Source organism: Paramacrobiotus metropolitanus, unplaced genomic scaffold (genome assembly GCF_019649055.1).
Source record: "Paramacrobiotus metropolitanus isolate TYO unplaced genomic scaffold, Prichtersi_v1.0 Parri_scaffold0000026, whole genome shotgun sequence".
Taxonomy (NCBI): Eukaryota; Metazoa; Tardigrada; class Eutardigrada; order Parachela; family Macrobiotidae; genus Paramacrobiotus; species Paramacrobiotus metropolitanus.
In genome coordinates this window covers 482,917-508,766 of record NW_026570246.1, presented here as the reverse complement: position 1 = coordinate 508,766, position 25,850 = coordinate 482,917, and the positions used below count along the sequence as shown (strand labels likewise).

The window sequence follows — 25,850 nt, the reverse complement described above, 5'->3', positions numbered from 1 at the left end:
TCAACATTCACAAACAGTCAGAGTTTCTTCAATCACAAAAGCTGGCAAAATTCTCTGTTGCTGGCACCAAAGACAACCGGTACCAGAACGTTAGAAACAGCAAGATTCATTTCAAGCAAATATCTAACAACCAACTCACCAACATTATTATCCAATCAGATCGCAAAACACACGAAGTCATAAATTCGAACTTAACTGGCCACAGTGGCTTTCAAACAGCAAACCGTTAACCGAATTCGCAAACCGCACTTAAGAACAAAAAACTATTAGCTAAACAGCAACAACACCGCAATAACGAAAACAGAACGCCAAAATCTTGTAGAAACAATAATAACGTAAATCACACCAACTTCAAACTGCATTTTGCAACATCTCTCAGCCTGAAGTTCCCTGAACAATGATTTCTTCCCGTTCTTTAACAAATCAATACCCATTCCGCAATACACTGGGATCGATCTTAATGCTGCCGGGTTTCCAAGCCTGTGGTACGAAGTCCTCGAACTCAATAAAAGGGTAGCGCATCTTCGAGGGAGATGTGTAAACTGGCACTGTTCCATCAGCATCATCCAGTTCCGCTGTCGGTGGAATCATCGACTCAGGCCCAGAGTGGCGGGGAGATTTCTGTCCAAAGGCCGCGTGTTTCTGTACAGATAAAGGCACTTCTAATATCTTCCGGGACGCTGTTGAACTGGGAGCAGCCTGATGCTGTGGAGATTCCTGACTTGACGGGGACGGCGTTCCTAATATCACTCTTCTGTTCATCTCGATCCATCGCTTCAGAGGACTACAAACAACAAATACATTGCTATTTAAAATGTTACTTTCAAAGCATTTAGCGATGCTGGGATTATTAATCTTTGCGTAGTTCTATGGAAGCTATGATTCCCTCAGTATTAGTAATATTACAGATACATACAGTAATTTTATTAAAATTAATATGTGTACACATATTATATCGCATACTTAATAAAAGGCCGGATCATGAAGTAGGCTTGAGCTTTGTATTTGGAGTTAGCAGTTGTCTGTGGACCAGTTGCTCCAGGCAAGTCTTTGACAGGCATCCATTCTAAAGCCTACAAGTCAAATATGCAAATGTTCATTCTTGCAAAATAATTTTAAAAAATTAGCACATTCATAGTTTTACAAGTTACTGATTTACTAAATGCTTCAGATTTCGCTAACCGGCTAACGTAAGTTCAAAATCAGTTACTGTCCTCCAATCCCGATCGTTAATAATAAACCATAATCTTGACCAATAAACACCTGACCATAAAAAAGGCTCACCTTGACTTCACCTCTCGTCATCGGTGAGAAAGCAGTGTCTTTAGATACGCCGTGCACAATGAACAACTGCACAAACATGTCATCACAGGAGAGCTCCAAATACTCGTCTGGAGTTATTTTATCCGATATATCGTAGCCTGTCTCCTCCAGCACTTCGCGCACCGCACATTCCTGCATGGTTTCGTTGTTGTTCTTCTTGCCTTTGGGAAATCCGAAACGGCGATTAAAATTCTCAAGAACAAGCACCTAAAACAGCAGCAGAAATTTCATTTCGAGTTTTGGGGATATTTTATAAGCAGTTCGTCGAAAGTTTCGGATAAAAACAGAACGGAGATTTAATTATAGCACTTGTGCGTATTTAACCGTTCTGAAAAGTGGCAATTTTCCAAGAATAACAAAAACAAACGGATCACTCACATAATCAAGTGTTTCATCCAGTAAGATGGCTCCAGCAGTGGGAATATTGGCTTTATACTGCTTCCACGCTTTCCAGTGATCATCCAGATACTCCACGAATTTGTGCAAAAATGGCACGTGACGGCAGGCGATCTCACAGAATTCGCGCGTTCCCACGCGTGGAAGCAGGGGATTATTGTCGCAGTAATGATCCAGATAGAACCAGTGGGCTTCTTCGATTTTGAAGAAGACGCGCACAAAGTCCTTCATTTCCTCGGAATCCAATTCCAGCTGCAAGAATTATAAGCACATAGTAGTGAAATTCTCTTTTTCCTGTTCAGCGCTAGAACTAACAACACAGCTTAAAGATAATCCTGCAAAACGCACCAGGAAACGCATCAGAGAATCATCCAAAATGGTATCAGGTATTCCATTGATAAGCATGACTGGAGGATCCACTTTAAGCGAGAAATAAAAGTGAAACTAGAAAAATAACCCTCTCACTGCTCACAGCTATAAAAGCTCGTATATTATTGAATTTACTGTAATGAAACTCTTAAAATAATCATTAATCAGTATCCGAAATAATTGTTGCCGTTGTGGCTCAAAGTCAACACTTTTTCAAGATTTTAGAAAATGATTTCTCCACAGAACCGCGTAGAGCGCACACCTCCCCAAACAGCTGACACGTCACACCGACCCTGCCATGCGGCACGCTGTTTCAACGCATGCCACTGGTGCCAGACGTACTTCGTACGAGTGCTGAAGTAATAAGTACTACCAAAAACTTACTATAGTGCCAAGAGGACTGGGAACGGCTATCGTGACGTCAGCACTCTCGCATACAAACACTGCTGCTGACAGTGTGCATTCCATTGCAAAACCAGTCTTTAGGCTTAGGCCGGATTCACGCTGACTTCTATCTATCAGTTTTTCTGTTGAGACACCGCCCAAAACGGCCGGTTTCTTAGCAGTATGCGTGAACGCGGCACGCTTTTCTAAATAGATACCTAAATAGGGAGCAGAATTGCGTTCACACAGTCACCTTTGAATAGGTGCAATAAAAGTTATTGTTTAGGGGCTTCCGATAGTCAGCTAGGTCTGCGTGAACACATGTCGCCTATCTACGTATCTAAATGAAACGCGAAATTAAAACGGCAAAATCGCAGAACGGTAATTATTTTTTTCACGTCTAATGTTTACGAAGATCAAAGATTTAGTACAGTAGTTATAAAAAATGCGAAGCATTAACTGCCACTAGTATCACAGAGCCGCTACGTAAATGAATACGGTACACGGGCCGGCTTTTAAATATTTAGACATACAGATACTTTAGACAGCATACAGACAAAATTTACTACGTTTTCTTGAATTTAGTACTGAAAATTTCTATGAACTGAAAACGCTAAGTACTGAAAGTTTGAAATGTTTTTAGAAACCTTCGGGAGACCAAAACTTTTTTCAAATTGCAGGTAGGAATCTTTGAAAACGCTGGATTTTATAAAACTATCAAAAGTATCGAAAACTAAATCTCGAATTAGGAGATTATTTCCAAAAAATAAGGGCGTAGGGATGTACGAATCTATATAACTGACACGAGTTTATCCAGTTGGGCTTATTGCTAAATATCTCGGCTTGCCATGCGCCTGATATCGGCTTGCCATTATGCAGCGCTCAGCCGCCCAGGAGGCTATTTGCTACCGTTACAGCGGGCGGGTGCCTATATCGCTGCCTACTGCTACCGTGGGCGGTTGCCAGTTGCCGATACAGCGGGCGGGTGCCTACGTGCCGTGCAGAGGTAGTAAGCGCTTTATAATAATAATTAATATTTTCGTGCAATATTAAGTGATTGAATTCCATTACAGTAAATTTGCAGTGACACTGGCAGAAGAATATGAACTGCACACCACAGTCAATTTACAAAGCAGTGTAAAATGGGCAATGCTTCAATAAATTAACTAATATTACGTCACAAAACTTATTTTATTTCAACTGTCATCACCAACCGGCAACAGCTATTTGTCATAAGCGATAAATTTATTACCTGCAAAGTGCAACCACAAATAATAATACTTACCAGTACGGCACCCAGCGATATTTCCTTCATTAAAACTCTTTCCCAGTTAAATGTTTACAGCGTATACATTGTGTCTGCCAACAAACAGACTCGAACTAATGATTAATTGGATTAATCCGCTAAAAGAATTCGTTTTTAAAAAAATAATTATAAACAAAGATCGCGCGCATTCAAACTGTGTCCGTGCGCTTGTTGCGGTTTTGCCTTTACAAGTCTAAAGCAAATGCATGCCTTCGTTTAAAATGTGATCTTTACGCAAATAGGTTGTATGTGCTTTACATGATAAAGTACGGTAATACTTTGCAATGGTAATTAACGGAGCAAGTTGTCATATCCTGAATCAAAACATCTTTTTAGGTCATCACATAATCATTCTGAAAGCATTTTAACCAGAAATGCATATATGTCCATACACATAGGAACCTCAAGTGGTTCCTATATGTCTTAACCATTGTGCCTACGGAGCAAACGAAAAGGTACCTTTCGATAGGAAAGCACTGTTCAGGCCGCGCATTGCTATGTATAAATTAAGAGCTAGGTAATTAACGTTAGCATAGGTATGCTGCGTGAACGCAATTTTGGGACCTAATGCAATTAGGTGGTTGTCCCCGGTTGAACTCACATCCCACTAAGCAATTAAGATAGATAGGTGTACGCGTGAACGGGCCCTTAATTCCTTATACCTTTTTCAGTTTTTCTAACTGCAAAACTTCCAAGATAATTACCGGAATTAATGCTTTGCATTATTGAGATACCAGTTTGCAAGTTATCTGACCAAAGCGATTTTATTTAAATTTCCTCAGCTTTCTACTACCACAGGACAATTCACCATTAAAACTGTTACAATAATTTTCTCTTACCGCGGTTAATCTCATCGTTTTTGTTGCGCTGGAAGCCGTTTAAAATAGTATTTACACACAGCGAAATTAAAGATTTTGCTGAAGTTTCCGACAAAACAAGGCAGTTCGTGCAAGCCATTTGCAGTAAATCAGGACACTGCGATCGCAGCATGTGTCCCGTTAAGTGCTGCACGGCCTGCCTGTGAGATTCCGTCGCATTTAAAAACAAGTCCATATTTTCAGCGTCCACAAGCACGGAATACACGTAGTAGCAGTAGCGCGTCACGGTTCTCGTAAATCCAGATTGGTAACACAAGTTACCACGATTAAGTTGTGTGATCAGCTGCAATTCCCCGTCAAAATCAAAATCGAAGCTGAAAGTCTTTGGTAGTTTGATGAGATCAATGCACTCCTGACAAGAAATATGCCGGCCCACTTTGAAAGCACAATATCCAGCCACAAAAATTAATGTTTGATGTTCTTGCTTTTCCAGTCGATCGGGAAAATGCTGACTCACATCAAATATACCAAGAAACCAACTCACAAGATCGTCCGCAGTTACAGGGCTTTCCTTTTCTTTGTGGGCACGATGCAGTTTTGACTGGCCAAACAACACTTTATGTGCACTTAGATGGCCCGATAGCTACAATTTAGACTGTGATTCGAACACTTCGGTCACCGACACAAGATACGATGCTCCGCTCAGCCCTCTGTATAGACGAAATCGCCCTTCAATGGGATCGTTTGAGATTTTGGCTGCAAAACAATTAATGTAAATAATTCAATATAAAATTATGTGAAATGCAGATTACACCATAATTATGAAACACACCAGTAAGAATGTACGGTATATCTTCTTTCTCAATCAAGTATTTGATGAGACGTGGTAAGCCTTCAAGTGTACGCTGCAGTGCTTTGAAGGTATCGATAGATAATCCGTTGCTCTTAAGTTCTTTTGCCCGGGTTATTTTGTACCATTCCGCTGTCCACTCACGAAATTGCTCCATAAACTTAAAACGCTCATCACCCATGTGAGTAAAGGGAGCCATCTCTGGAATGCGGTAGCGAAAATGATTGGTGGTGTTGCGAACATTCCACATTGACCAAAGCCTGACAACCATGTCCACAAGTATGACAGTTCCACCTACACCTTCAAAACGCACATTTCCAATGGATAGTTTTTGGCCATAAGTTCGAGGCCACGTGCTGTCCGCTCTGAAAATACCTGAAATTATAAGCGTTCAGTTTGTACTCGTAATGCAAGTTGACTCACTTTTATTGTTTGATAACAGCATGATTTGGTACCTTCAGAGCAATATTAACATTCTGCCGCTCTAACGAATTTGGTGCGACAGAAACGGCTGTCAAAGGAGTAGCTTTCAAATTGCTGGTCTGTTCTATGCTGTAGGCATGTTGAAAATGACTCCAGTGCGCTGATAAAACATCGGTGTCCTCAGGTTCATCCTTAAAAAAACGCCGTATACTAGGATATATGAGCGTTCCGTGCTGGTACCAGTTGTTGCGGATGGTTTTTATGATGTGAACGGGATCAATCACGAGAAACAAAGGACGATCTTGGGCAAATGGATTTGGTATCCAGCATGTCTGGTCGTCCATGGCTGCCAACCTAGCCAATAAACTAAACAAGCTCTGGTTCTTCTTGTGGTTATCCGTTATGATGGAAACAACTTTTATCCCTCTCTCTTCCAGGGCGGACAAAACATCCATTGTTTCCTTGTGAAGCTCTTCTGCCGTCATGTTGTGAGACGGAACGAGCATTACAATTTCGGATACACCAGAAGCCACTCCCGTTATCATAAAAGCAACCACTTCTGTCGCCGGCGATGCGCAGTTATAGGCTTGTCCGACGATCTAAGCAAATATTGTAGTTAACAACTTGATAACTGCAAATTTTCTAGTGCAGTGAGTACAAAATTAACAGCCCACTGGTATTTCCAAACGTACCTTTCCGCCTTTGTAGGAATACTTAGGTCGGACACTAATTTCATCAATATGCAAATTCACAAGGCGCTCGCGGTCTGTTTTGGCTCGCTTGCTGATACGATCCACATTCTTTAGCTGGAGCTGCTGCATTCCCGGACCACTTCGATAAGGTTTCATGACCTTCTTGATGGAGCTTTCACAAGGGAGAGTGAGTGCCGATGTCGAGGATATCATTCTACAAAAATGCAGCTGCGCAAATACAGTAAAATTGTTTCAACTTTATTATACCTGTACGCAGCTGCAGATTTCACGTGTAAAGCAGCAGCCCATGACAACATTTCAGGGAAATATCTTCTACATTCTGGCTTGATCCCCAAGAGTAACACTTGTTCTTTAATAAATCCAATTTTGGCAGTAGCTTCAGAGTCTTCCTCGAAATGCTGACGGAGGCTTCCAATGGAATCTGCTACGTCTTTCTGAAAGCACTCGTACGGTACTGTCTTTTCGTTCTGACAGTGGTTCAGTAAGGCGTCAATTTCGTCGTGATTTTCTATTTTTCCTAGCTCCAGTGGAAGTTTAACATTCACAGGTGTTCCGATCTTGTGGATGGAGAATCGCACCGAAAGGTCGGCCAAAATACAGATGTTTTTTTCGATAACAACAAAGCCATCATTGTCCTGCACTGTGTATAACTGTAAACTTGTTGCACTCTGCAGCAAGGTCCATATCTTTTCCTCAGTGCGACGGTTCAGATAAACTAGCACCTCGTCCACGTTCCGTACCCGTTTTAGCTCTTCTTTCATTTTGGCCAGTCGCTCTTCATTTATTTCGGCCTTCTTTCTTCGTGCTGATGGATCGGTGCGAGGTTTAGGAGTCTTGGATGTGTGATAAGACGGCACGCTGATTTCTTTTCCTCGCTCGCTCTGGAGACTGTAATTAGCGGGGAACAGAGTGGGAACAGCATCTTGGGATAGTCTTGGTTTCGCCAGCCTGAATGATACCGTGGTTCCATCCGGTCGTATCGCTGACGATTCGCGTAAAATAAAATGATCTTCGAAATGAATCTCACACAGAGTGGATGACTTGGATGGCTGAAAGTCTTTGCGGCCAAGATTTCGCAGCCACTTATCCAAACGGGGTTTCTCCTTGGGAAAAGAGAAAAGAGATCGCTTTTCCTCGCAGCCCTTCCGCAGGAAATCGCAGCCGGGAGCAACACAATCATGTCCACGCATTTTTCAAAACTCCACACAAAAAATTTTGATATGATCAAGCTTAAAAAGATTATTAGGATAAAATAAACTAGCAGCAAAAGCATGTGCTGCCTAATGTGCAAGTTCGATTTGTATGCGAGAGTGATGACGTCATGAGCAAATCCAAGCCGCTTACCAGTCCTCTTGCACTATAGTAAGTTTTTGGTACTACGCACATTTATTTGTGTGGCTGTGTTTACGACGGCTGGCAGATTTGCATACAACGGTTTTTTGCTGTATGTTTTCTTTTCCCGGAACGAACGTATTGTTGTGCTATTTAATATCTAAAAAGTTCCCTGTGTAACAATTATGTAGTATGGGCGAATAATTTGTATTCCGTACTCCTTTTATTAACCGGAAAGTAACTCAGTAATTGTGCCAAAAAGTTAGAAGCCAGTTTTGCTAGATTCTGTCTACAGTACAGTACTTCTACTCATACTAACTTTCTTGAAAGACTGCAGCCATTATTTATCTGTTGAAGTTATGTGGGAGTCGAGGTAGTGCTTCAGTGGAAATTCATTTAAACTTATTTGGATCAAAATTCGAAATCATCAAACATCGGGACTTTTCCAATCGAATGCGAAAGGCTCAGGAAAGAGGGAAAGAGTCGCAGATCACACGGGTAGCATCCCACGGACTTTGGTTGGCCGTGATAGTCCGTGACCGTAAGTGATAACTGATAAGTAAGTAATTTTAAAGCTTAATGGCCGTTACTTATTTCTTAAACGGATTGCTTTTTGCTTTATCATTTTCTCTGTTATGATGGAAACTTCCAGTTCATATTATTATAATCCTTGACTACCTACTAAATGGCGGTTTTCGTTTGTTCTGTGATCTGTCGCTATCGCTATCAATGTTTTGTTTACATTCCTGATTACCGGATTGCTGCCTTGATTCACGAAAGTCACAGCAAATGCACAGCCCTGTAAAAAAGTGACCATAAATAGGAAAGCAGAATTAGATTATTTGTTTCTAGTTCTAGTAAACTGTTCGTCACTAGTTCTAATTTTTTCAAAATTAGAAACCATCAGTGCAGAAGTATGATTTATACGAAAATTCAAAGGCATCTAGCATAATTAGTTTTTCGACTGACACCGAATGGGCCCATTTTTATTTGTTTTTCGACTGACACCGAATAAAATGGGCCCAAAGGATTTATTATTTATTCCCGTTGTTTGCTGCCGAATTCGCCAGGACTTGTAATATGTTTAGTTTTGACTTGCACCGTTTTTCTTTGAAAGCGTTGGTGAATAGTTTTTGCTTCTCTGTATTTTACTTGCAATTTGCACTTGCAGCTGTGGACTGTATAATACGTTCCATTTCCTGCGGCGATGCGTTTACGGTGTCGAGTTATCGGTTTGACTGCGTGATGCGACTGATAAGCTGTCTGTGATGGGTTGCTGCTGGAACTGGACACGTTGCAAGCATATTTTCTGCTTTTGCTGCTATTCCAAATACCACAACCGCTATAAAATGAGGACGCAGACGTTCGGGAAAATGTCGTTCGCCCAGGCTGTACACATGTTTGAAATTGAGAATAAACACGGAGCCGTATTGACTGTGATTGATTACGGTGCACGCATTGTTGGACTCAAAGTTCCTGCTGCTAATGACACTTTTGTCGATGTGGTGTGCGGCTTCAAGTCTTTGGAAGGTAAGTTGGACACGACCTGTGGGAACCGTGCGGTGTTTTGAGAAGCGCTTTTTAGTCCGAGCTTCTTTTGATATTTAACTGAACCATGATTGGCCATTAATCCCTATTGCGATGGTAGAAATTTTATTTTCGTGCGCAAAAAAAATTATATTAAGTGGTCTCTAGGTTGAAGGAAGATTTTATTTTCGCCTCCCTTATGAAGGTGTTTATGTTATTCATCATTGTATTGCAACCGATTAGCTGTACCACAATTATTTACGGGTTGGTTGTGTGCTTTCAGACTATCTCAAGGATGATCTGTATTTTGGAGCACTTGTGGGACGTGTTGCTGGAAGGACCGCGCCCGCCACTGTCAATATAGATGGACGAACTTGTAATCTTGTGGCGAATGATGGAAACAACCATTTGCACGGAGGGTTGAATGGCTTCGACAAGGTAAAGCATCCATGCGCGCTGATTTTTTCGTAAGAGATTGCAGTCAGTATTCGTACGTAATCTTCTTGCAGTTATCGTATTTAAGGTGTACATTACAGGCTGTCAGATACACCCATACAAGATTGATTCGGATTGGTTCAAATAATTGATTTATTAATCAGTAATTTATTAATTCAGTAAATATACTTAATAGGTTGTCTGGCGTGCTGAGCCGATCGAAGAAGAAAACGGTGTTAGTGGCATCCGTTTTCGGCATAACAGTCCTTCCGGCACCGAAGGCTATCCCGGGGAGTTGGTCTGTGAAGTAGAATATCGCCTGACCAACGAAAACGAAGTTATCATCAAGATTAAGTGTCTGGCGGAAGAAGCGACGATTGTTAGCATTCCGAATCATGCTTATTTTAATCTCGGGGGCAAGGTGCGTAAAACTCAAAAACCTAAATTTTAGAGCACAGCAGTGCATAAACTGCACATTAAGCTGACCAAAAGATTCGAAAGTTGGATTTGATTTGAGAAACTTGCTCAAAGTATCGTCAACTAATTTTTGGCAGTTTGTGTTTCGGTAGCTACATAGTATCGCAGGGACATGGTCGAACTGCTGCAACGATTTCTGACTGATGTGACGTTAGTACACAGTGTCTTTATTTCGTTGCATTGCAGGACGAACCAAATATTTATGAGCACATCGTCAGCATCGCTGCAGAGTCGTATCTACCAGTGAACGAGAATTCCATACCGACTGGGGAGATTGTCCCTGTCCAGGGAACGATTTACGACTTTCGGAAGGGGCGCCGTCTTGGTGATGCCATCCCAACCACTCCCGATAATGGCTATGACCATTACTTTTGCTTGTCTGATGTTCCACGCACAACGCCAGCACATGCAGCCACGTAAGTGCCGATTTTCCTTGTATTATTTTATGATTTTATAGGCTACAGTTAAACTAGATTTGATCGAGTAAGTGCTGTATATGCATGTGAATGCGTTTAGGTGCGGCTAAACGGGTGTGATGATTGTCATGATACTGTATCTTAATTGGAGCATGCATTTTTTAAGCAATGGTTTGCCGCTGAATCATATTCCGGTTGTCGGTGACATTATCAAAGACGTGACTGCGTGTTGCAGAATTTCTCACCCGAAAACCGGAATAAGCATGGAAATTCTTACAACGCAACCAGGTGTTTTGATGTATACCGGAAACTACCTCCATAAAGATGTTGTGGGAAAATACGGTGAAATTTTGGATCGACATTCCGCTATCTGCTTTGAAACACAGAACTATCCGAATGCGATTAATACGGTAGGTAGATATAGTTACGCTCGGCAGCAGACGCATCTGTTATTAATTTGTTATTCACTGTGATGATTTTTTTACGATAAAATACGTTTGAGCTTTTGCATCGCGGGAGGCTAAAATTAACTTCCTTGTGGTTCGATTTGTAAATAATTAAATGTTTCGTCGCACTTGCATGGAAACAGCTTTCATTTAGAAGTGCGTAAATGTTGAATATTGTCTAAAGAATGTGTTTTCCTTAATTTTCTCCTTGTTAGGCTCGCCTATTGGTCGGGAGAAATCGTCATAAATCAAGTTTTTTACTTTTCTAGCCGGGATTTCCTTCCCCAATCGTCAAATCTGGCCAGACTTATCTCCACACCACTATCTGGAAATTTACCAAATCCAAGCATAAGGATTAAATTAAATATTTGCCGATTTCGACCCGCTTCGCCGTGGGTGCTTTTTACTGCTTACCGCTCGTATGGCATGCCATCGGCTTGTAGGATTTCGTGCCGCGGTTAAGTGCTTATTCACGAATGGCTTGCTTAATTCGGCGGCACAGTGTGTTTTCTTGTCTTGACGCGTAAACTAAATTGTGGATGGCTCATTGTGATTGTAAATTCCTAATTTATTTATGTTTGGTTGTTTTATTGCGATTGTCGAAGAATCTCAGTGGAAATGCTGTTTTCGCAGGAAAAAGCACATTTGAATACTCATCGTGTTGTTGGTTTCATATCTATCGTTTTGTTGTTGCAGTTGAGGAAAGCACATGAATACTCTAGAGTATTTTTAATTTGTTCGGCCCTCGTTTTTGGAGAATCTTTCTGTGTTGACACTTCGCAATCTGCGTGTTTTGTTAAGACTCTGAATACTAACGTGAAGTTATATTCGACAACCGAAAACTACCACTTCGTAGCTCGCTGTTAAACTAGCTAACGGCCAGTACTATTCAGTATTATTAAAAAGACAAAAACGACAATAGTGCTTTTCGAAAACTTTTGTTTGTTACTTTCTCGAAATCTAGTGATATCTTACACTTTAATGCGTACGACTGAACTGACCAATGCATCCACAGATTACACACTAACAGTTTTCCAGTGTAGAATTTCTACACCGGTCGTCTCTTAAATTACCGAAAGCTCGGACTTAAACCTTTCCAGTCTCTTTATTGCATCGTAAACGTTATGTTATCACTGTTATATATGCATATTCAAACTGAATTTTTTTTATTTTATTTATGTTCATATCGCGACATATTCAACAGTCGTAAGTCTTATCACTTAGGCCAGAAATGCCAACTGAATTTGTATTTCTATGGTAAATACACTGTACGTAACTATAGCACAAAATCGCTTAACATCTTACAACAAAAATTGCTGAACATAACGTGATGCAAACTTGCATGGAATCCCTTTTGAGCAGATGAAAAACAATTACACATCATACAAGTGTGCATATGATCGTATCTTACATAATCGTATGATTTAACTAAACATATTTGCAAAATTTGTCATTCGTCGAGATTTTTTCAAATAGTACAGCTACTTTGACTAGTCCCAGCCACAAAACCATAAATCTCGTTGGGCTAAATACAATCATATGCGCGGGTACATCAAAATTAACATGTTCATCTGTGCGACTGGCCATTGCTCCCTGTCCCACAAATCGAGCAGTGCACGTGTCTGGGATGAGATTCGCATCCAGAGATAGCGGAAGCTGGACACCAGCAGGCATTTTAAATGGTTGCACGGCTTCGACCGTACAACCGGAAGGGACTTTGACGAATGGTCCGTGAGCCATTGCTTCCAGTTTTTCTGGATCCTTCTGGTCGTCGGTACTGGTGCAAACAATTTGGTTGGCGATTTTGAAAAGGAACAAACATGTACCCGCTGGTCGGTGTAGATGGCCGGTTGTCTTGATGCCGGTAAGGAAATCCGTAACGGCATCACTGGCGCCCGGCATGCGACCCCAGACAACCTGCGTTAAATAAACAGGACAATATTCAGATTACATCATACTGCTTCATTTCAAACTTGTACAAGCAAATGCCGTTTACACTTAAACTCGAATATCTAATAGCTAGAACAAATAAAATAACTGTTCTAGCTCTTTACGTATTACCTGGTTATAGCATCATTAATACTCGTATGCTTGACGTGATGCAGTAAAACCGAATCAGGTTAGATGTTGTCAGAAAACAATGATAGTCTTTTTCCCAACTGGATACCGAAAGCGGTCAGTTATGTACGTACTTTTGCAGAATATACCGGTATAAAGATGTACATACTATTAATGCCCGCTTTGAGTACATGACTTATAATTAAACAATATTAACTGCTAGCGCTAGGCCTATTGTCGTAGCTCAAAACAGTTATTGCATCGCAATACCTACATGGAGTGATACCTACATATTATACAATATTGTATATGTGCAGTTTATGTTAAATTTTGTATAGTTTCGACATTACTTCCAACAACAAGATTCAGCGCACTATGTAAAAGAAACGATCCAGCTGTTTTCGGAAGTATTACCGTAATTAGTTGATTTCCGATAGGGCCAAAGGCTCCCTTGAAAAGTCCCGATGGAAGGCTGCTCCAGAATGGTCCGAGTGGTGGCTGCATCACAGCTCGGTGTGGATAAAACATGCGAGCGCTGTGCTGACGGCCTCCAGCTCGGACATCGGTCATATCAAACATATCTTCCAATTTACTGTACGCTAGAGGGCCTTCGAACGGTCGCTGATTAGACGAGGAAGCCGGCCAGGAAATTCCTTGTGCCGTGATGAAATCCTGGATCATTTTCCACCTTCTGCATATACGCAAATAACACAATGGTGCACAAAATATTATGCCGGCACGTCCCAATATAGAACACTTAGTCACACCTAATTAGAAGCTAATCGCATGAACCTTCCATGAAAGTTTGCAGTCGTACGTGTAAGTACTCTTCGATTTACTACAGAGTAGTCTACAATGTATTTTTTATGGTTAAAACAAAACCAAAACCCAGTAAAGCAAAAAAGCAATACATAACTTCTGTAAAATAACAATTATTTTATATATGTGTCCGTGGTGTATTTGTAATAGATACCTGGCGTGATGCCGGTGAGACCGGAAAGTGAAAACAGCATGAGTCGGACGCTGAGCCGGCGGACGAAAACCGGTAGTAATTAACTTCTTCAGTGGTACTTCTGGTGCAGACAGGATGGTAAAAATGAAATCATTGCGAATCAGTACACGTTCCGTTTCCTCTTCAATAAAGAGTGTAAAATCCGAAACTGGGATCATTGGCGCGGTTAAGTCCTTTGATAACTGCCAAATCTCGCCGTGTAGGAGACCATTTTCAAATGTTATGGTTAAAATATCGTCCCAAGTGGAGCCACGAGAAACAAGAAACCAGTTCAGCAAGCCACGGAATGGATGTATTAGCTGGGTATAAGCATCCATAAAGGACAATGGAGATCCGCGCTTCAGTTCCGCCGTATCGTACAGCTCGCTCGGGATTATTTGGGGATGCGCCGATTCTGCAAACATTGCAACATACTACAATAAAAGCCGAGGCGACATAGTACTTAATTAAAATTAAGCAGGCTTTGTGTGATCGTAATACTGCATATATGACAAGTGAGGAACAAAAATCATTCTAATTACTGCATTATACAGCACTGCGTTTTGCGTATTTTTACAGGCTAAACAAACTGACTGCAGTTTCAGTTTGTGAGTAAACATTTAAGCTCGATGCGGTGTTACCGTAAAGCACGCGCATTATGTACTCGTACCCATGCATTTTTTTAACAACTGGCGATCGTGTTTTTAGTAGTACTTATAATTAAATTAACAAGTGCTTAACAATGATAAACGTATGGGCAGAATGGTATCATTTTACTGGATTGCTGTGTGCGACTGCGGATCATATCTGACTCCCAAGAAACTCCAGTAATGCAACCTTTTATCAAAAAATTATTATTACCTTGACGATGTTTGTGTCAACAAATGTTGTTGTACTATAGCAAGAAATATGCATAAACACTTTGACAAATTTTTATTGCTCACTAAGTTTTTAACTATAAGTACATCCTATCTCTTAATATAATATTATATTCTTCTGGTATACTGAACACGCTATATGTAGTGTGAAATTATACATTCTGTATTAAGTGTATTTTATACTGCTTGCTGCAACTTGTGAACTCCTACCATCCTCACAAATCCAGTATTTGTAGGGGATATTTAAATCCTTGGGCCGTAAGCGTAGTTCCTTGCAACAGAAATCCTTCCAGATGTCATCGGTCGAGCACAGATCATTCATTCGCTTCCCTGTCTGACGAAGCATCGCAGTTCCCTCGGGACCGACATACTCCACCAGAATGCGGCGCAACACTTCGAACGGCAGTCGCAACAATAAGCCAGTGTTTTCCGGTTCACCTCTCCATTCCATCACCTGAACGTCTTCGACCGGAAGTTCAGTGAGTACATCCATAGTTAACGTTACGCAAATTAGACGGATATAAAAGGATAATTTCGTACGAATAATGCCAGAAAGGTACGGAGCAATGGGAAACGGTCGAAATAATTGCTCGAACTAAAATCAAAAAGCGTTAAAGTAAAAAGATAAGTATTTGTACTGACTTATGAGTAGTGTGCTGCGGTCTGCCTTGAACGCGCATTGGTCTGAATTGACAGAATTTATTTTAAATTTCCTAAAACTGTGTGGCATGCATTTCCCGTGCTTCGAAGATCTCAACTACGCAGGGCGTGCAAGTGTATGTTTTTTAGGCTTTTGATTTTGACATCATGTATGCGCTCACTTTGCGTGCGCCTCATGAAGAAAAGCAAAAAACCAGAGGTGGAAGAAGTCTCCGTGAGCCTACGTATTTCACGGGGAAGTAAGCATGCGAAATTTATGATTCATGAATATGATCTATCATCCATCCTGGCTTACTACTTACAGTTTCCTACAGTTTACGCAAATAGCGGGTGACTAAACTGCTGAATCAGGTACGTGCACTGGCTCCATGGTACTCTACGAGTAGTATATCGCCGGGGATCGGTAGTTCACCCATTATTTTGAGCTTTTGTAATAAGTTGAAGCTTTCGAGTAACTCATTTCCACATGTACAATGGAATGTCATAGCGTATCTACAAAATTAGATTTATACAAAAATTACGGTTTACGTTCACTGTCAATGGGAGTACGGAATTCGGTGGATGAAGTTTATCTAAAAAACACAATAAACCAATAAACCATAATAAGTAGATGCGTGGATCAGTTGTTAACAAAAGTAAATGTTGCTGAAAAATTAATAACAGCTGATTGTGACGTAAATCACCTAACAGGCTAACCGGTAACCGTAACGGTGTACGTATACAATGAGCAGTAGTCGTCAATTGACAACTATTCTGCAAAACAGTTATGTGTACGTAGCGGCCAATTAAGGATACATACCATACTTGAAAAAAACACTGGATGATGACATAAACTGTGCGTAAATGCTCTAGCATTTACGCACAGTTGCTAGAGCACTTGTAAATGCTAGAGCAATCGCTATGCACTGTCGACCAAAATCTTTGGCAAAGCGTTGGTGACGCATTACAGTTAGAGCAGAACCAGATTTTTGCGGCAGGTTCATTGAACCGTGACAGGTTCTTATATGCGGTATACGACTAGAATCAGTCGTAGCATATATGAAACTGTAGTTTCGGTTTTTGGTCTTCGATATCCGTGTGTAAACAAAAGTAATTTTTAGCGCCCGTAGAGTACGGAAGGGTCCGGCCGGTTAAAGGAAGCGGTGGGGCCTAAGAGTCATGTGACATGAGTCGAGTAACGATGCGTGAAACTTGTAGATGGCGTTGTTAGCTCGGCATCTTTTTTAGTTTACATTATGTGCTCCTACATTATGTAGGAGCACATTGGAATGTGCTCGTACATTATGTAGGAGCACATTACATCGTTTCATCGGTTCTTAGAGGAGAAAAACGGAACTGTAGTATCCAAACAAACGTAATCCAATATGCTCCTGCAATGTGCTCCTACATATATGTGCTCCTACATATGTAGGAGCACATTGCAATATGCTTCTCCATAATGTAGGAGTACATTGCAGGAGCATATTGTATGTGGAGATTATAAGGAGTAGGAATATAAAGTGCTGAATAGAGAATTTAATAATATAGTTAATTATATTAAAGGTGATATGTTTGACGAGAAGAGATAATGAAGAAAGGGTGTACTAATCCAGTGTAGGGAAGAAAGGGTCTACATTGAATTAGGGTGAAGGTATAAAGCTGTAGTATGGTATAAATATATTCGACTTTCTGGTTGTTCGTATTTGAGTGTTTAATGAAGTGTTACAGGAAGTGGAGTGTGTTGAGGGTTGTAGATAGTAATGGATTATTGTGGAAAATTCAAGAAATTTCGAGAAAGTTGATTGCTTAATGGAGCAGACTATTATGTTTTGCTCTGATAGTTTTGGATGTGTAGGAACAGGTGGTTTGTATATGGTAAGTAGGTTGGTAGGTACATTAAATGGTTATTCGAGAAGGCGTATAGTTTAATTGGTTTGTTGACTGGAGTTTTTCAGTTCGGTGGGTATATAAGAAGTTGAGGAGTTGGATTTGAAGAAGTATGCAGTGAAGAAAATTTTTTCTTGTTGGTTATTTCGCGGTGGCCCGGTTTGGATTTGGAAACAGTGCTGATTCAGGTTGCCGTGTTTCGTTTGGCTTTGGTGCGTTTTTTTAGCTTCAGTATGGGTTAGCAAGTTTTCTTGCACAGAGATCTGCGTTAAATTTTAAGGGTTATTATCCTTAATAAAATAATGGAAGGTGATTCTAATCGGAAAAAATATATGCGTGAATACATGCGTGATTATAAAAAAAACGTAAAATGCACACTGAGGCCTGAGGGTAATTGTAGTAGGAGGATAGTGAAGGAAGTAATGATAAGGTAAATAGGTTTATGCAACGCTAATTTTTTTGATTTGCAATAATGTGTTTTAACCGAACTGTAAAATTCGTGATTTGGAAAGTTTAGATACCAGTGACTCTGAAATCATCGTGAAAATCGGTTTTATGGATAGTGCTGCTTTATTAGATACGACTAATGTCATACCGCTTAAGTGCACACAGGGTTATAAGCGTGATTAACTTTATAATGATAATTTAATCTGGGTTAGGAACTCAGAACCTGGACTAGAAGAAAAAGCTTATGTTTGTTATGGTCGTTTACCAGGTGATCGGCTTTACAGCACTTCACCTGAAAAATATTTTAAATTACGATTTTAAAGCGCAGACATTAGGGTTCGAAAAGATTGCTCTTGCATTTTTTGAGCTCTGAACCTCTATCAACGGGATCAGTTAGAACAAAAAATCAATTATTAGGTTCTTAAAGAGGACAATTTTTGTATAGGAAAACATTAGGTAACAAAAGCATAGCTAAGTATTTATACCCTAAAATTTTGTACTATACTATTTTCCTGTTCATATACTATACTGTTCATGTACTATGCTCCTGTTCATGTACTATACTACTTTTGATAACAAAAGTTTCAATTTCAAAGCTATCAAATTAAACGTCCTATTTTCATAAAACCATTGCCGGCATTGGTGTTATCACTGCCACTAAACAGACCGACCGTTTCATCCTGGATAATGAGCTTTATTTGAAGTTAATTCAATAATGAACATATAATTTTTATTCTATTTGGAATTCTTTATATGTAGCAAAAACTAGACTACTTCCAGTCAATATTACAAAATTCTGTTAGAAATCGTGCTGTTAAAAATCAAAAGTATAAACCTCCTCGAGGTTGCAGTTAGAATTAGTTGGGCTCAGTAGAGCACATAGTTACAACATAGTCAATATAGGTTCATAGATAAAGATTCGCTTCGAATTCGGGACAAGTCCTTACTTCTACTATTGTATTGATAACTATATTAACACTGCATTTGCATGATACTCTTAAATTATTTATATTTTCGTTTTTTTTCCTGAACCTGTCGCTATACAATCGAGTAGCGTAGCGTCGACGAGATTGGGCCACGCAGTGTATTTAGTAGGTATTCGTGTGAATCAATACTCAGAAATTGTACTTACACAAAAAGCGAATCGATTGTTAGTTATAACTTATGCCTGAGTCAATGCCTGAATTTACACCGACCTATATAATTTAGGTAGCTACCTATCGAGGTTCCCATGGGTAGACTATAGTCTACCCATGGGATCCTCGATACGTATGGTCAGCGTTGGACTGTTGGTCACCTTTCGTATGCGCCGGCAAGGCAAAAAAATATTGCAGAAGTTAGCTAGCTCACGGCATGCATCAAGTATACTTCTAGTTATTTCAGATGTAACAAATTTTTGTTTATCTTATCTCGAATTTATTTTATTTTTATCTATATCATCTGCACATTTCTAAGTATAACTCAAATATAAGGACATTCAGTGACCGCAGTTGGTAGAAATTAGCAATTTTTATCCCGCAGTTATCCAGTTGTTGCAGTACGATGAAAATACATATCGTACAGCACTGTATCTATCATCTATCTGTTCGTGTAAGAACAAATATCGATTTTTAATTTTTTACAGTGCAATTATGCAGTATGCTCGTACTGTGTAACAAAAGAATCGGTGTACCAGGTCTGGGGTTTTCTGTGCCATTATAGTTTGAAAGCAAAAAGTTTCGGAAGTGAAGGAAATTTCAAATTCGACTCCATGAAAATCTTAATTTGGAATTATTACTAAACTGCATAAGCATTAGCGCATACGGTGTATTGTACTATACGCAGGGGATATTTCGTAGTCTATAATCGTTAGTCTAACGTGATCATGTATTGAACGTATTGCCGGCATCTCTCGAACATCACTTCTATTCGGCAAATCCAGGTTTTATCCTGCGCATTAAGGTGTCGATATTCGATGAGCAAATTGCTTGTCGCATTTAGCTGACAGCAACCTGATGTGCGAACGTGATATGTTCGAGGATATCCCTGTCCACAAGAAGTGTTCCCGGCGTTTCTGAAGGCTTTTTGACTCGCCACCGTAGCTACTTGTACACTTGCCGCCTTTTCGTTGGCAACATTGCGTTTACCGCAGAGAACGCGTTGATCTGGATTAATGCTAAAGACCATATGCAAGCGATTACAATCGGCGTCAGCTGGCAACGACGTACGGGATCCTCAGTAAAAAAATCTATAATAGCTGCAAGGAACTATCCAGCCGTGTAGCATAAATGCCGGGTTCGCTTTACGTAATGGCGACTGAGGAGCATGCGACGCACGCAAGATGTGGTCGTCTACTCTCTTCGCCTACCAATCAACCACGGAATGCCGGATTGTTCTGCGGGATATATAGAAGTCGCAAAACAGTTGAACAAGGATTTTTTTCAAGAAATGCCATATTTCTTTTCATCCTATTGAGACGTCCACATGACGGATGGAATAGAATTCTCAAGAAATTCATTAACGCTACGATGTACAATACTTGAGTTACACACATTAAGCCGAGCGTTTCGGGAAACAGGGCTACAAGCCATACTCTTCACGCCAGTATGATCATGAAGTCCAAAATTTATTTAATAATTATTGTGGAAAAATTGTTCTATTTTTTTGTTATTGGAACGTTGAGCTCGAGGCTATTTCAGAAAACATTACTTACCGCTAATTTAAAATAACCACTTAAGTTACAGACCTTGTCGAGTTATAACAAGCGCGTCTTTTAAATTTACAGAAATGCGAACAACTGTACGTAGTATTATGTATCTGAGTACAAACAACGCAACGGAGCTTTGTGGACAAACTTGACTTCACGACTTATTAATGGATTTGCTTTGTTCAGTAGCGTTTGCACTTGTTGGTGCATAAAATGCATACGTCCCACCACACAAACCAACTTAACGATATCGATCAAAATTTAAATAAATGCAACACTGTTGCGAATACAAGGAACCTTTAACACTCACACTAAATATCGCCAAAAAAACCGCTGAAAAAGGAAAAAACACAAATCGATTGCAGACAACACAGGAAAATAAATAACCACGCACACAAATCTTCAACAAAAAAAAACGAAAACCTCAGTGATATCTGATCACACTGGTAGCAGTGTCTGGTCTAAAGCAAACATCTAAAGCGAAAACAAAAACCAACCGGCTTCACACAATGCTCAATCATCGATGCGTGCCGTACAACCTGCCACAGTAGCCAAAACTCAAGATCTCAAATGTCCAGACCATTGTAATACTCCACACTAGCTGCAAGACGTCGAATAGATTCAGTTGCACAATTCCAGGAATATTCATAGAGTATTTCATCCATCCGCTCCAATGCAAACACTTGGCAACATCAGTGCTCGGCACAGCACACTTTACAGTTGCGATAGCACTTCCGCACCGCCGTGCACACCGCAATCACCACGGCCAGATTGACCAGGGCCCCCAGCAGCAGGATGATGAGCAGACTCAAGAGAATCCTAAAGGTGAACACCAAATCGCGGGTACGCTGCGCGATAATATCGTCCCCCACCACTCCCCGATTGTAATCGGCATCTTTGGACAGGGTCGACAGAACGATCCCGTAGGAGACAGCGGCGATGACCATCAGACAGGCGGCAAACACCGACATGAGGAAGTGTCCGGAACGGTAACGGGCCGGTGGGTTCATACGGCAGGGGATTCCCAGTGGAAGAAGGCCAATAAAGGCGGCTATTAGCTGGAATATAGCCGACACAATACCCAGATACATGTCCCATCTGAAGTAGACCAGTTTAGTATTCTCCGAGGACAGCAGAGGATTCACATGTGAGATCGGATGATGGGCTACAAACAAGCACACCACAGCGTCATAAGTACTCTGTCAATATGTGCATGAGAACAATCAAACCCATTACAATCATTGGAAGCGTGATGGATACCGACACCGTTCTCAACGACCTGTCTGCGCTGATTATACACAATCTATTGATCCCACTAAGTCTGGATATGTGTACATATACACACCTCTCTCACCTACGACACCCTTTTCGACACTCAAGAGAATTTCCTTTTCCTCCGGCAAAGAAAGCCATATAGACGGCATACGGGAATAGTTAGTTCAAAACAAAACGATAAACTCCTGAAGGACTTCCCATGAAGCTGCTTACAGTCGGAACAGACGCCGGAAGGTCCATACATCGGTCGACGTCGTCAAATAATTTATTAATCTTTCATCAATAATCGAAATTTATTAGCCTATCAGTTTCGTTACACAATCTGTTTTATGACTGAATACGCTTCTAAATGCACAAAACCATTAAAACGCGGCATGGGCCTTGCAGAACCGCAATAACCCTGTTTAATAAACAGAAAAGCAACGTTTTTGAGTATATAGACAAAGCAATAAAAGCACCAATTAAATTAATAATTCAAAACGGCAACTTTTATGACCGCAATAAAATTAACTCATTCAACTGCAGAAAAAGTGCATATTTCCCGAAAAGATCATTTTTGCATTAACAATGCACAGCTGCAAACTGTTACGGGATCAGCTGCCGTAGCATACCGGCGATACCGTGAATGGTTAAATAATTCTAGCTGTCATACTGGAAAGGTGAGAACCGAGAAGCATAATATTATACGACAGTTTGTTATCGATTTTTGCTGACGCTTTGCTCACGAAAAGCAACATTTTGCAGAGTAAAAGACCATTTTGTCTGTCACAACAAGGAGTAGCAGGCAATTCTAAACAATGGCGATCGATACGCGTCGAGCCTAGGAAAATAAGGGAGTGCAATTGGATTTGGAAACCTAGGAATTAAGCGTAATACTAGCCGCTTGTTTCGCCAAGGGTAACGGAAACGATTCAAATCAAAGCGGTCATCCATTGAAAATTCGATTACGGCTATGGAATCATAAAAATTGCTACATGCGTGGGCTATGCAACGGAAGCCGAAACAGCCGGCTACTTCTTTCGCCTCAATTGGCAACCTGATAATTTTTCCCGGAGAAAATGTGCTAATAACGGCGGCATTACATATAGTCGCCGTTACAGTGTGAGCCCCAATGTTAACTCTCCACTTGGGATTATCGATCTGGAAACCCCCCAAGCCGCCCAGTACAGAGGCACGCACTAATACAGATATCAGATATGTATTCGCTCATAGCAACCGGAAACTGCTGAAACATCCAGGAAATTCACCAACCGAACTGGAAGGAATTTAACAAATAAACATGAATCAGTGTATTCAATATAAATGTCACGATAAACAATCTCCTACTAAGACTCACTGAAAAAAACGTTCTGGGTTTAACTGCAAATACGAGGACGAAATATCTATATGATCATTATCGCTTTTTCTAAAAATTCGGATATTTCGGAACATTTAATGGCACCGCAAGCTTCAACGCTTTTTCTTGTTGTCACATTTACCCTTAAAAAATGGATAGTTTTGCAGACTACTAGCATCCTCATCAATCAGAGCAAGTTAAGAAGCGAACAAAAAGCTACAAATTACACAGATACCATCGTCGGCGGCTAAATACAAGGATCTGAACTTGAACGTCTAAATGTAATTATGACGCAATATGACGGCGCTGATGCACATCTTACACTCACTCGTTCGGGCGAATCGATACGTCAAACTCTTCCTGGCAGAAACTTTATTAAAGGATCTCTTAAGATCCGTTTAGGCGTTTACTATAATCGTCCCATCATTAAGAAGGAATGTTTACACGGTTTTGTAAACTACCGCGAAATTCTGAATATTATCACTGTCCCGAAATTCCTTCTCTCCCTCATAAGCAGCAAAATTTTCCGTAAAATCACAAGAAAATATGGAAAACGAATGACTCAGTTACAGTACAATGCCTACCATAAATATCGGTGATCAGCATGGCGGCAGCGGTGAGAAACTGCAGCAGCGCCAGCGTCCGCCAGACACGGCGCATTCGGCAGGGTAGAGCACGATCCCGTATGAGACGAACGCCATGCTCATCGAACTGCTCCGAACCGAAATTACTCATCTGGCGCTCCTTTGAGATGAGGACGCAATTAGCGTTAGATGTCGTCGCGTGGACGTGATCAACGAGGACCATGATGGCGGCGCACAGCGGTACACAACTGATCAATGAACAGGTTTTCCACTGAGTAGATGCGCGGCTGGAATATCAGCCGTTTCCCGACTTGGCCACAGCGATCCACGGAGGCAATACGCAGGGATAAGCTGGGGCGGAGGATTTTCGCACTTTGTCACTGCCAATCGATCTGTACGGTCTCGTTAAGGCACCGAGAAGAAATATTAGTTACTTATCGGATATCAATGGACTTGGGTGATTCTTTACGGGCAGGGAGAGAAATATATTAGTCCGGGAATAAATTCAGCCCGAAGAATTCACGGTAATGATATGGCAAATTCAAGGCAGCCAAAAGCGACTGATTGACCAATGAGATAAGGCAATTCGTCAATCAATGCGGCAACCCGGTTGCTAGCGCCGAACTGCAGTGAGCCGCTCTGAACTGAGCACTGCCGCTGTTGCGCCGTAATCAGAGAACAGGACGCACACTGCAAACTGGGAGAGTGCGGGACTGCCGAATTTGGCCCGTTGCAACGGTTATTATATCTGCAAGGCGCAAAGGGCTTAATTAAAGTCCTACCCGAAACAAAACGATACAAATCTACTCACTTGACGCATGCAGGAGGAATTAAGTATGAGAAGCCCTGGGTGGAACAGCGGCCCAGCATGAACTTATTGCCAAATTGCTAATGCCGTGGTAGCATACAAATGTATGAGCAAGCAAATCGGTTAAGCTGGCGGTGTGCGGTGAATGGCAGTGTCGCAGTTTGTAGTGTTGAGGCCTGTTTTTTCTCGACGTTTGGATGGTGGAGAATGCGCGACCCTGTGCGCGCTGACAGTTGAGTCTGGGAATGAAATCGATCGATATAAAATGGAATATAGCGGGGTTTAAATATAGTACGGCTTATTGACTATTGAGTAATATGGTGGATGGCATAGGTTTGCTCAGGGATTCAACCGGTTTCCGTAGGATACAAATCCATACAAAACTGCACTTACTACCCGACAACCGGCATTTTAAGTGGTCTGCCGTACGAGTGTGTAGCGCAGCCGGAAAGGCAACATAGACGGGGTGTACAACAACAGGGCCAGCACTAAAACAGGACACCCATTGAAACCCAGCATTTTCCAAATTGGAATTATTCGAGTTTCACAGATGCCGATTGCCGACTGTGTATGTAGCTGCCTTTACGACCGTGAATGTCGGTATGCTCAAATTAAAACGAGTATTCTGAGCGGATGCCATTGCATTTCGCTATGCTTCTTAAAAATTCAACGAATTTAATAAAATGCCTGGATATCGATGCCAGAATCGCCTTAAATTAATTCAACACGACTATTGAATTACAGTGCCATATTGTTGTCATATAATGCATAGAATTACATTATTCGTCTTAAATTTAAATGGTGCATTCGCTGCATTGGAACCAGAAAAGTTAATGTTGGACCATTGTTGGTTAACGCAGCAAGAAGTGATCGCGAGGCGGGTGGACTCGGTCAACCAGTGTCCAGCCGAGAAAAACTATTAGGGCGTGAACCGGCGTGTTGATGGGGTGTACATCCCGACGCTGGAGATAAATTCTGTTGTTGATTGCGGCATTACGCGGGAGTGTTTAGTACAAAAAATTATCTCACACATCCACAGCTGCAAC

General features: G+C 41.0%; 5 protein-coding genes across 8 annotated transcripts; 1 reads left to right on the top strand and 4 right to left on the bottom strand.

The window, feature by feature from the left end:
- Nucleotides 1-14: 14 nt before the first annotated feature.
- On the bottom strand, nucleotides 15-3,260 carry LOC129587662 (m7GpppN-mRNA hydrolase-like). Its single transcript, XM_055481494.1, has 5 exons — nucleotides 2,068-3,260; nucleotides 1,702-1,971; nucleotides 1,285-1,530; nucleotides 964-1,073; nucleotides 15-784 (listed from the first exon to the last, which is right to left on the bottom strand). The coding sequence occupies exons 1-5, from the start codon at nucleotides 2,122-2,124 to the stop codon at nucleotides 424-426; spliced, it is 1,044 nt and encodes a 347-aa protein (XP_055337469.1). The 5' UTR covers nucleotides 2,125-3,260; the 3' UTR covers nucleotides 15-423.
- Nucleotides 3,261-5,550: 2,290 nt separating this feature from the next.
- Nucleotides 5,551-7,833, bottom strand: LOC129587779 (uncharacterized). Its single transcript, XM_055481689.1, has 4 exons — nucleotides 6,829-7,833; nucleotides 6,562-6,775; nucleotides 5,902-6,468; nucleotides 5,551-5,821 (listed from the first exon to the last, which is right to left on the bottom strand). Exons 1-4 carry the CDS (start codon nucleotides 7,770-7,772, stop codon nucleotides 5,741-5,743), a joined length of 1,806 nt encoding a protein of 601 aa, XP_055337664.1. The 5' UTR covers nucleotides 7,773-7,833; the 3' UTR covers nucleotides 5,551-5,740.
- Nucleotides 7,834-7,990: 157 nt separating this feature from the next.
- Nucleotides 7,991-12,050, top strand: LOC129587722 (galactose mutarotase-like). Of its 4 annotated transcripts, XM_055481593.1 has the most exons (8): nucleotides 7,991-8,175; nucleotides 8,272-8,449; nucleotides 9,086-9,444; nucleotides 9,725-9,879; nucleotides 10,073-10,297; nucleotides 10,540-10,769; nucleotides 11,005-11,179; nucleotides 11,485-12,050. In XM_055481593.1, the coding sequence occupies exons 3-8, from the start codon at nucleotides 9,183-9,185 to the stop codon at nucleotides 11,572-11,574; spliced, it is 1,137 nt and encodes a 378-aa protein (XP_055337568.1). In that variant the 5' UTR covers nucleotides 7,991-8,175; nucleotides 8,272-8,449; nucleotides 9,086-9,182; the 3' UTR covers nucleotides 11,575-12,050. The 4 variants fall into 4 exon arrangements, with proteins under 4 accessions (XP_055337568.1, XP_055337565.1, XP_055337567.1 ...); XM_055481590.1 differs by having other exon boundaries at nucleotides 7,991-8,449; XM_055481592.1 differs by having other exon boundaries at nucleotides 7,991-8,455.
- Nucleotides 12,051-12,400: 350 nt separating this feature from the next.
- On the bottom strand, nucleotides 12,401-16,611 carry LOC129587746 (uncharacterized). Its single transcript, XM_055481639.1, has 6 exons — nucleotides 16,602-16,611; nucleotides 16,331-16,374; nucleotides 15,353-15,737; nucleotides 14,247-14,679; nucleotides 13,688-13,964; nucleotides 12,401-13,132 (listed from the first exon to the last, which is right to left on the bottom strand). The coding sequence occupies exons 3-6, from the start codon at nucleotides 15,633-15,635 to the stop codon at nucleotides 12,644-12,646; spliced, it is 1,482 nt and encodes a 493-aa protein (XP_055337614.1). The 5' UTR covers nucleotides 15,636-15,737; nucleotides 16,331-16,374; nucleotides 16,602-16,611; the 3' UTR covers nucleotides 12,401-12,643.
- Nucleotides 16,612-21,081: 4,470 nt separating this feature from the next.
- Nucleotides 21,082-25,174, bottom strand: LOC129587708 (uncharacterized). The gene is made up of 3 exons (XM_055481574.1): nucleotides 24,808-25,174; nucleotides 23,997-24,744; nucleotides 21,082-21,966 (listed from the first exon to the last, which is right to left on the bottom strand). The coding sequence occupies exons 2-3, from the start codon at nucleotides 24,217-24,219 to the stop codon at nucleotides 21,494-21,496; spliced, it is 696 nt and encodes a 231-aa protein (XP_055337549.1). The 5' UTR covers nucleotides 24,220-24,744; nucleotides 24,808-25,174; the 3' UTR covers nucleotides 21,082-21,493.
- Between the last annotated feature and the right edge of the window lie 676 nt (nucleotides 25,175-25,850).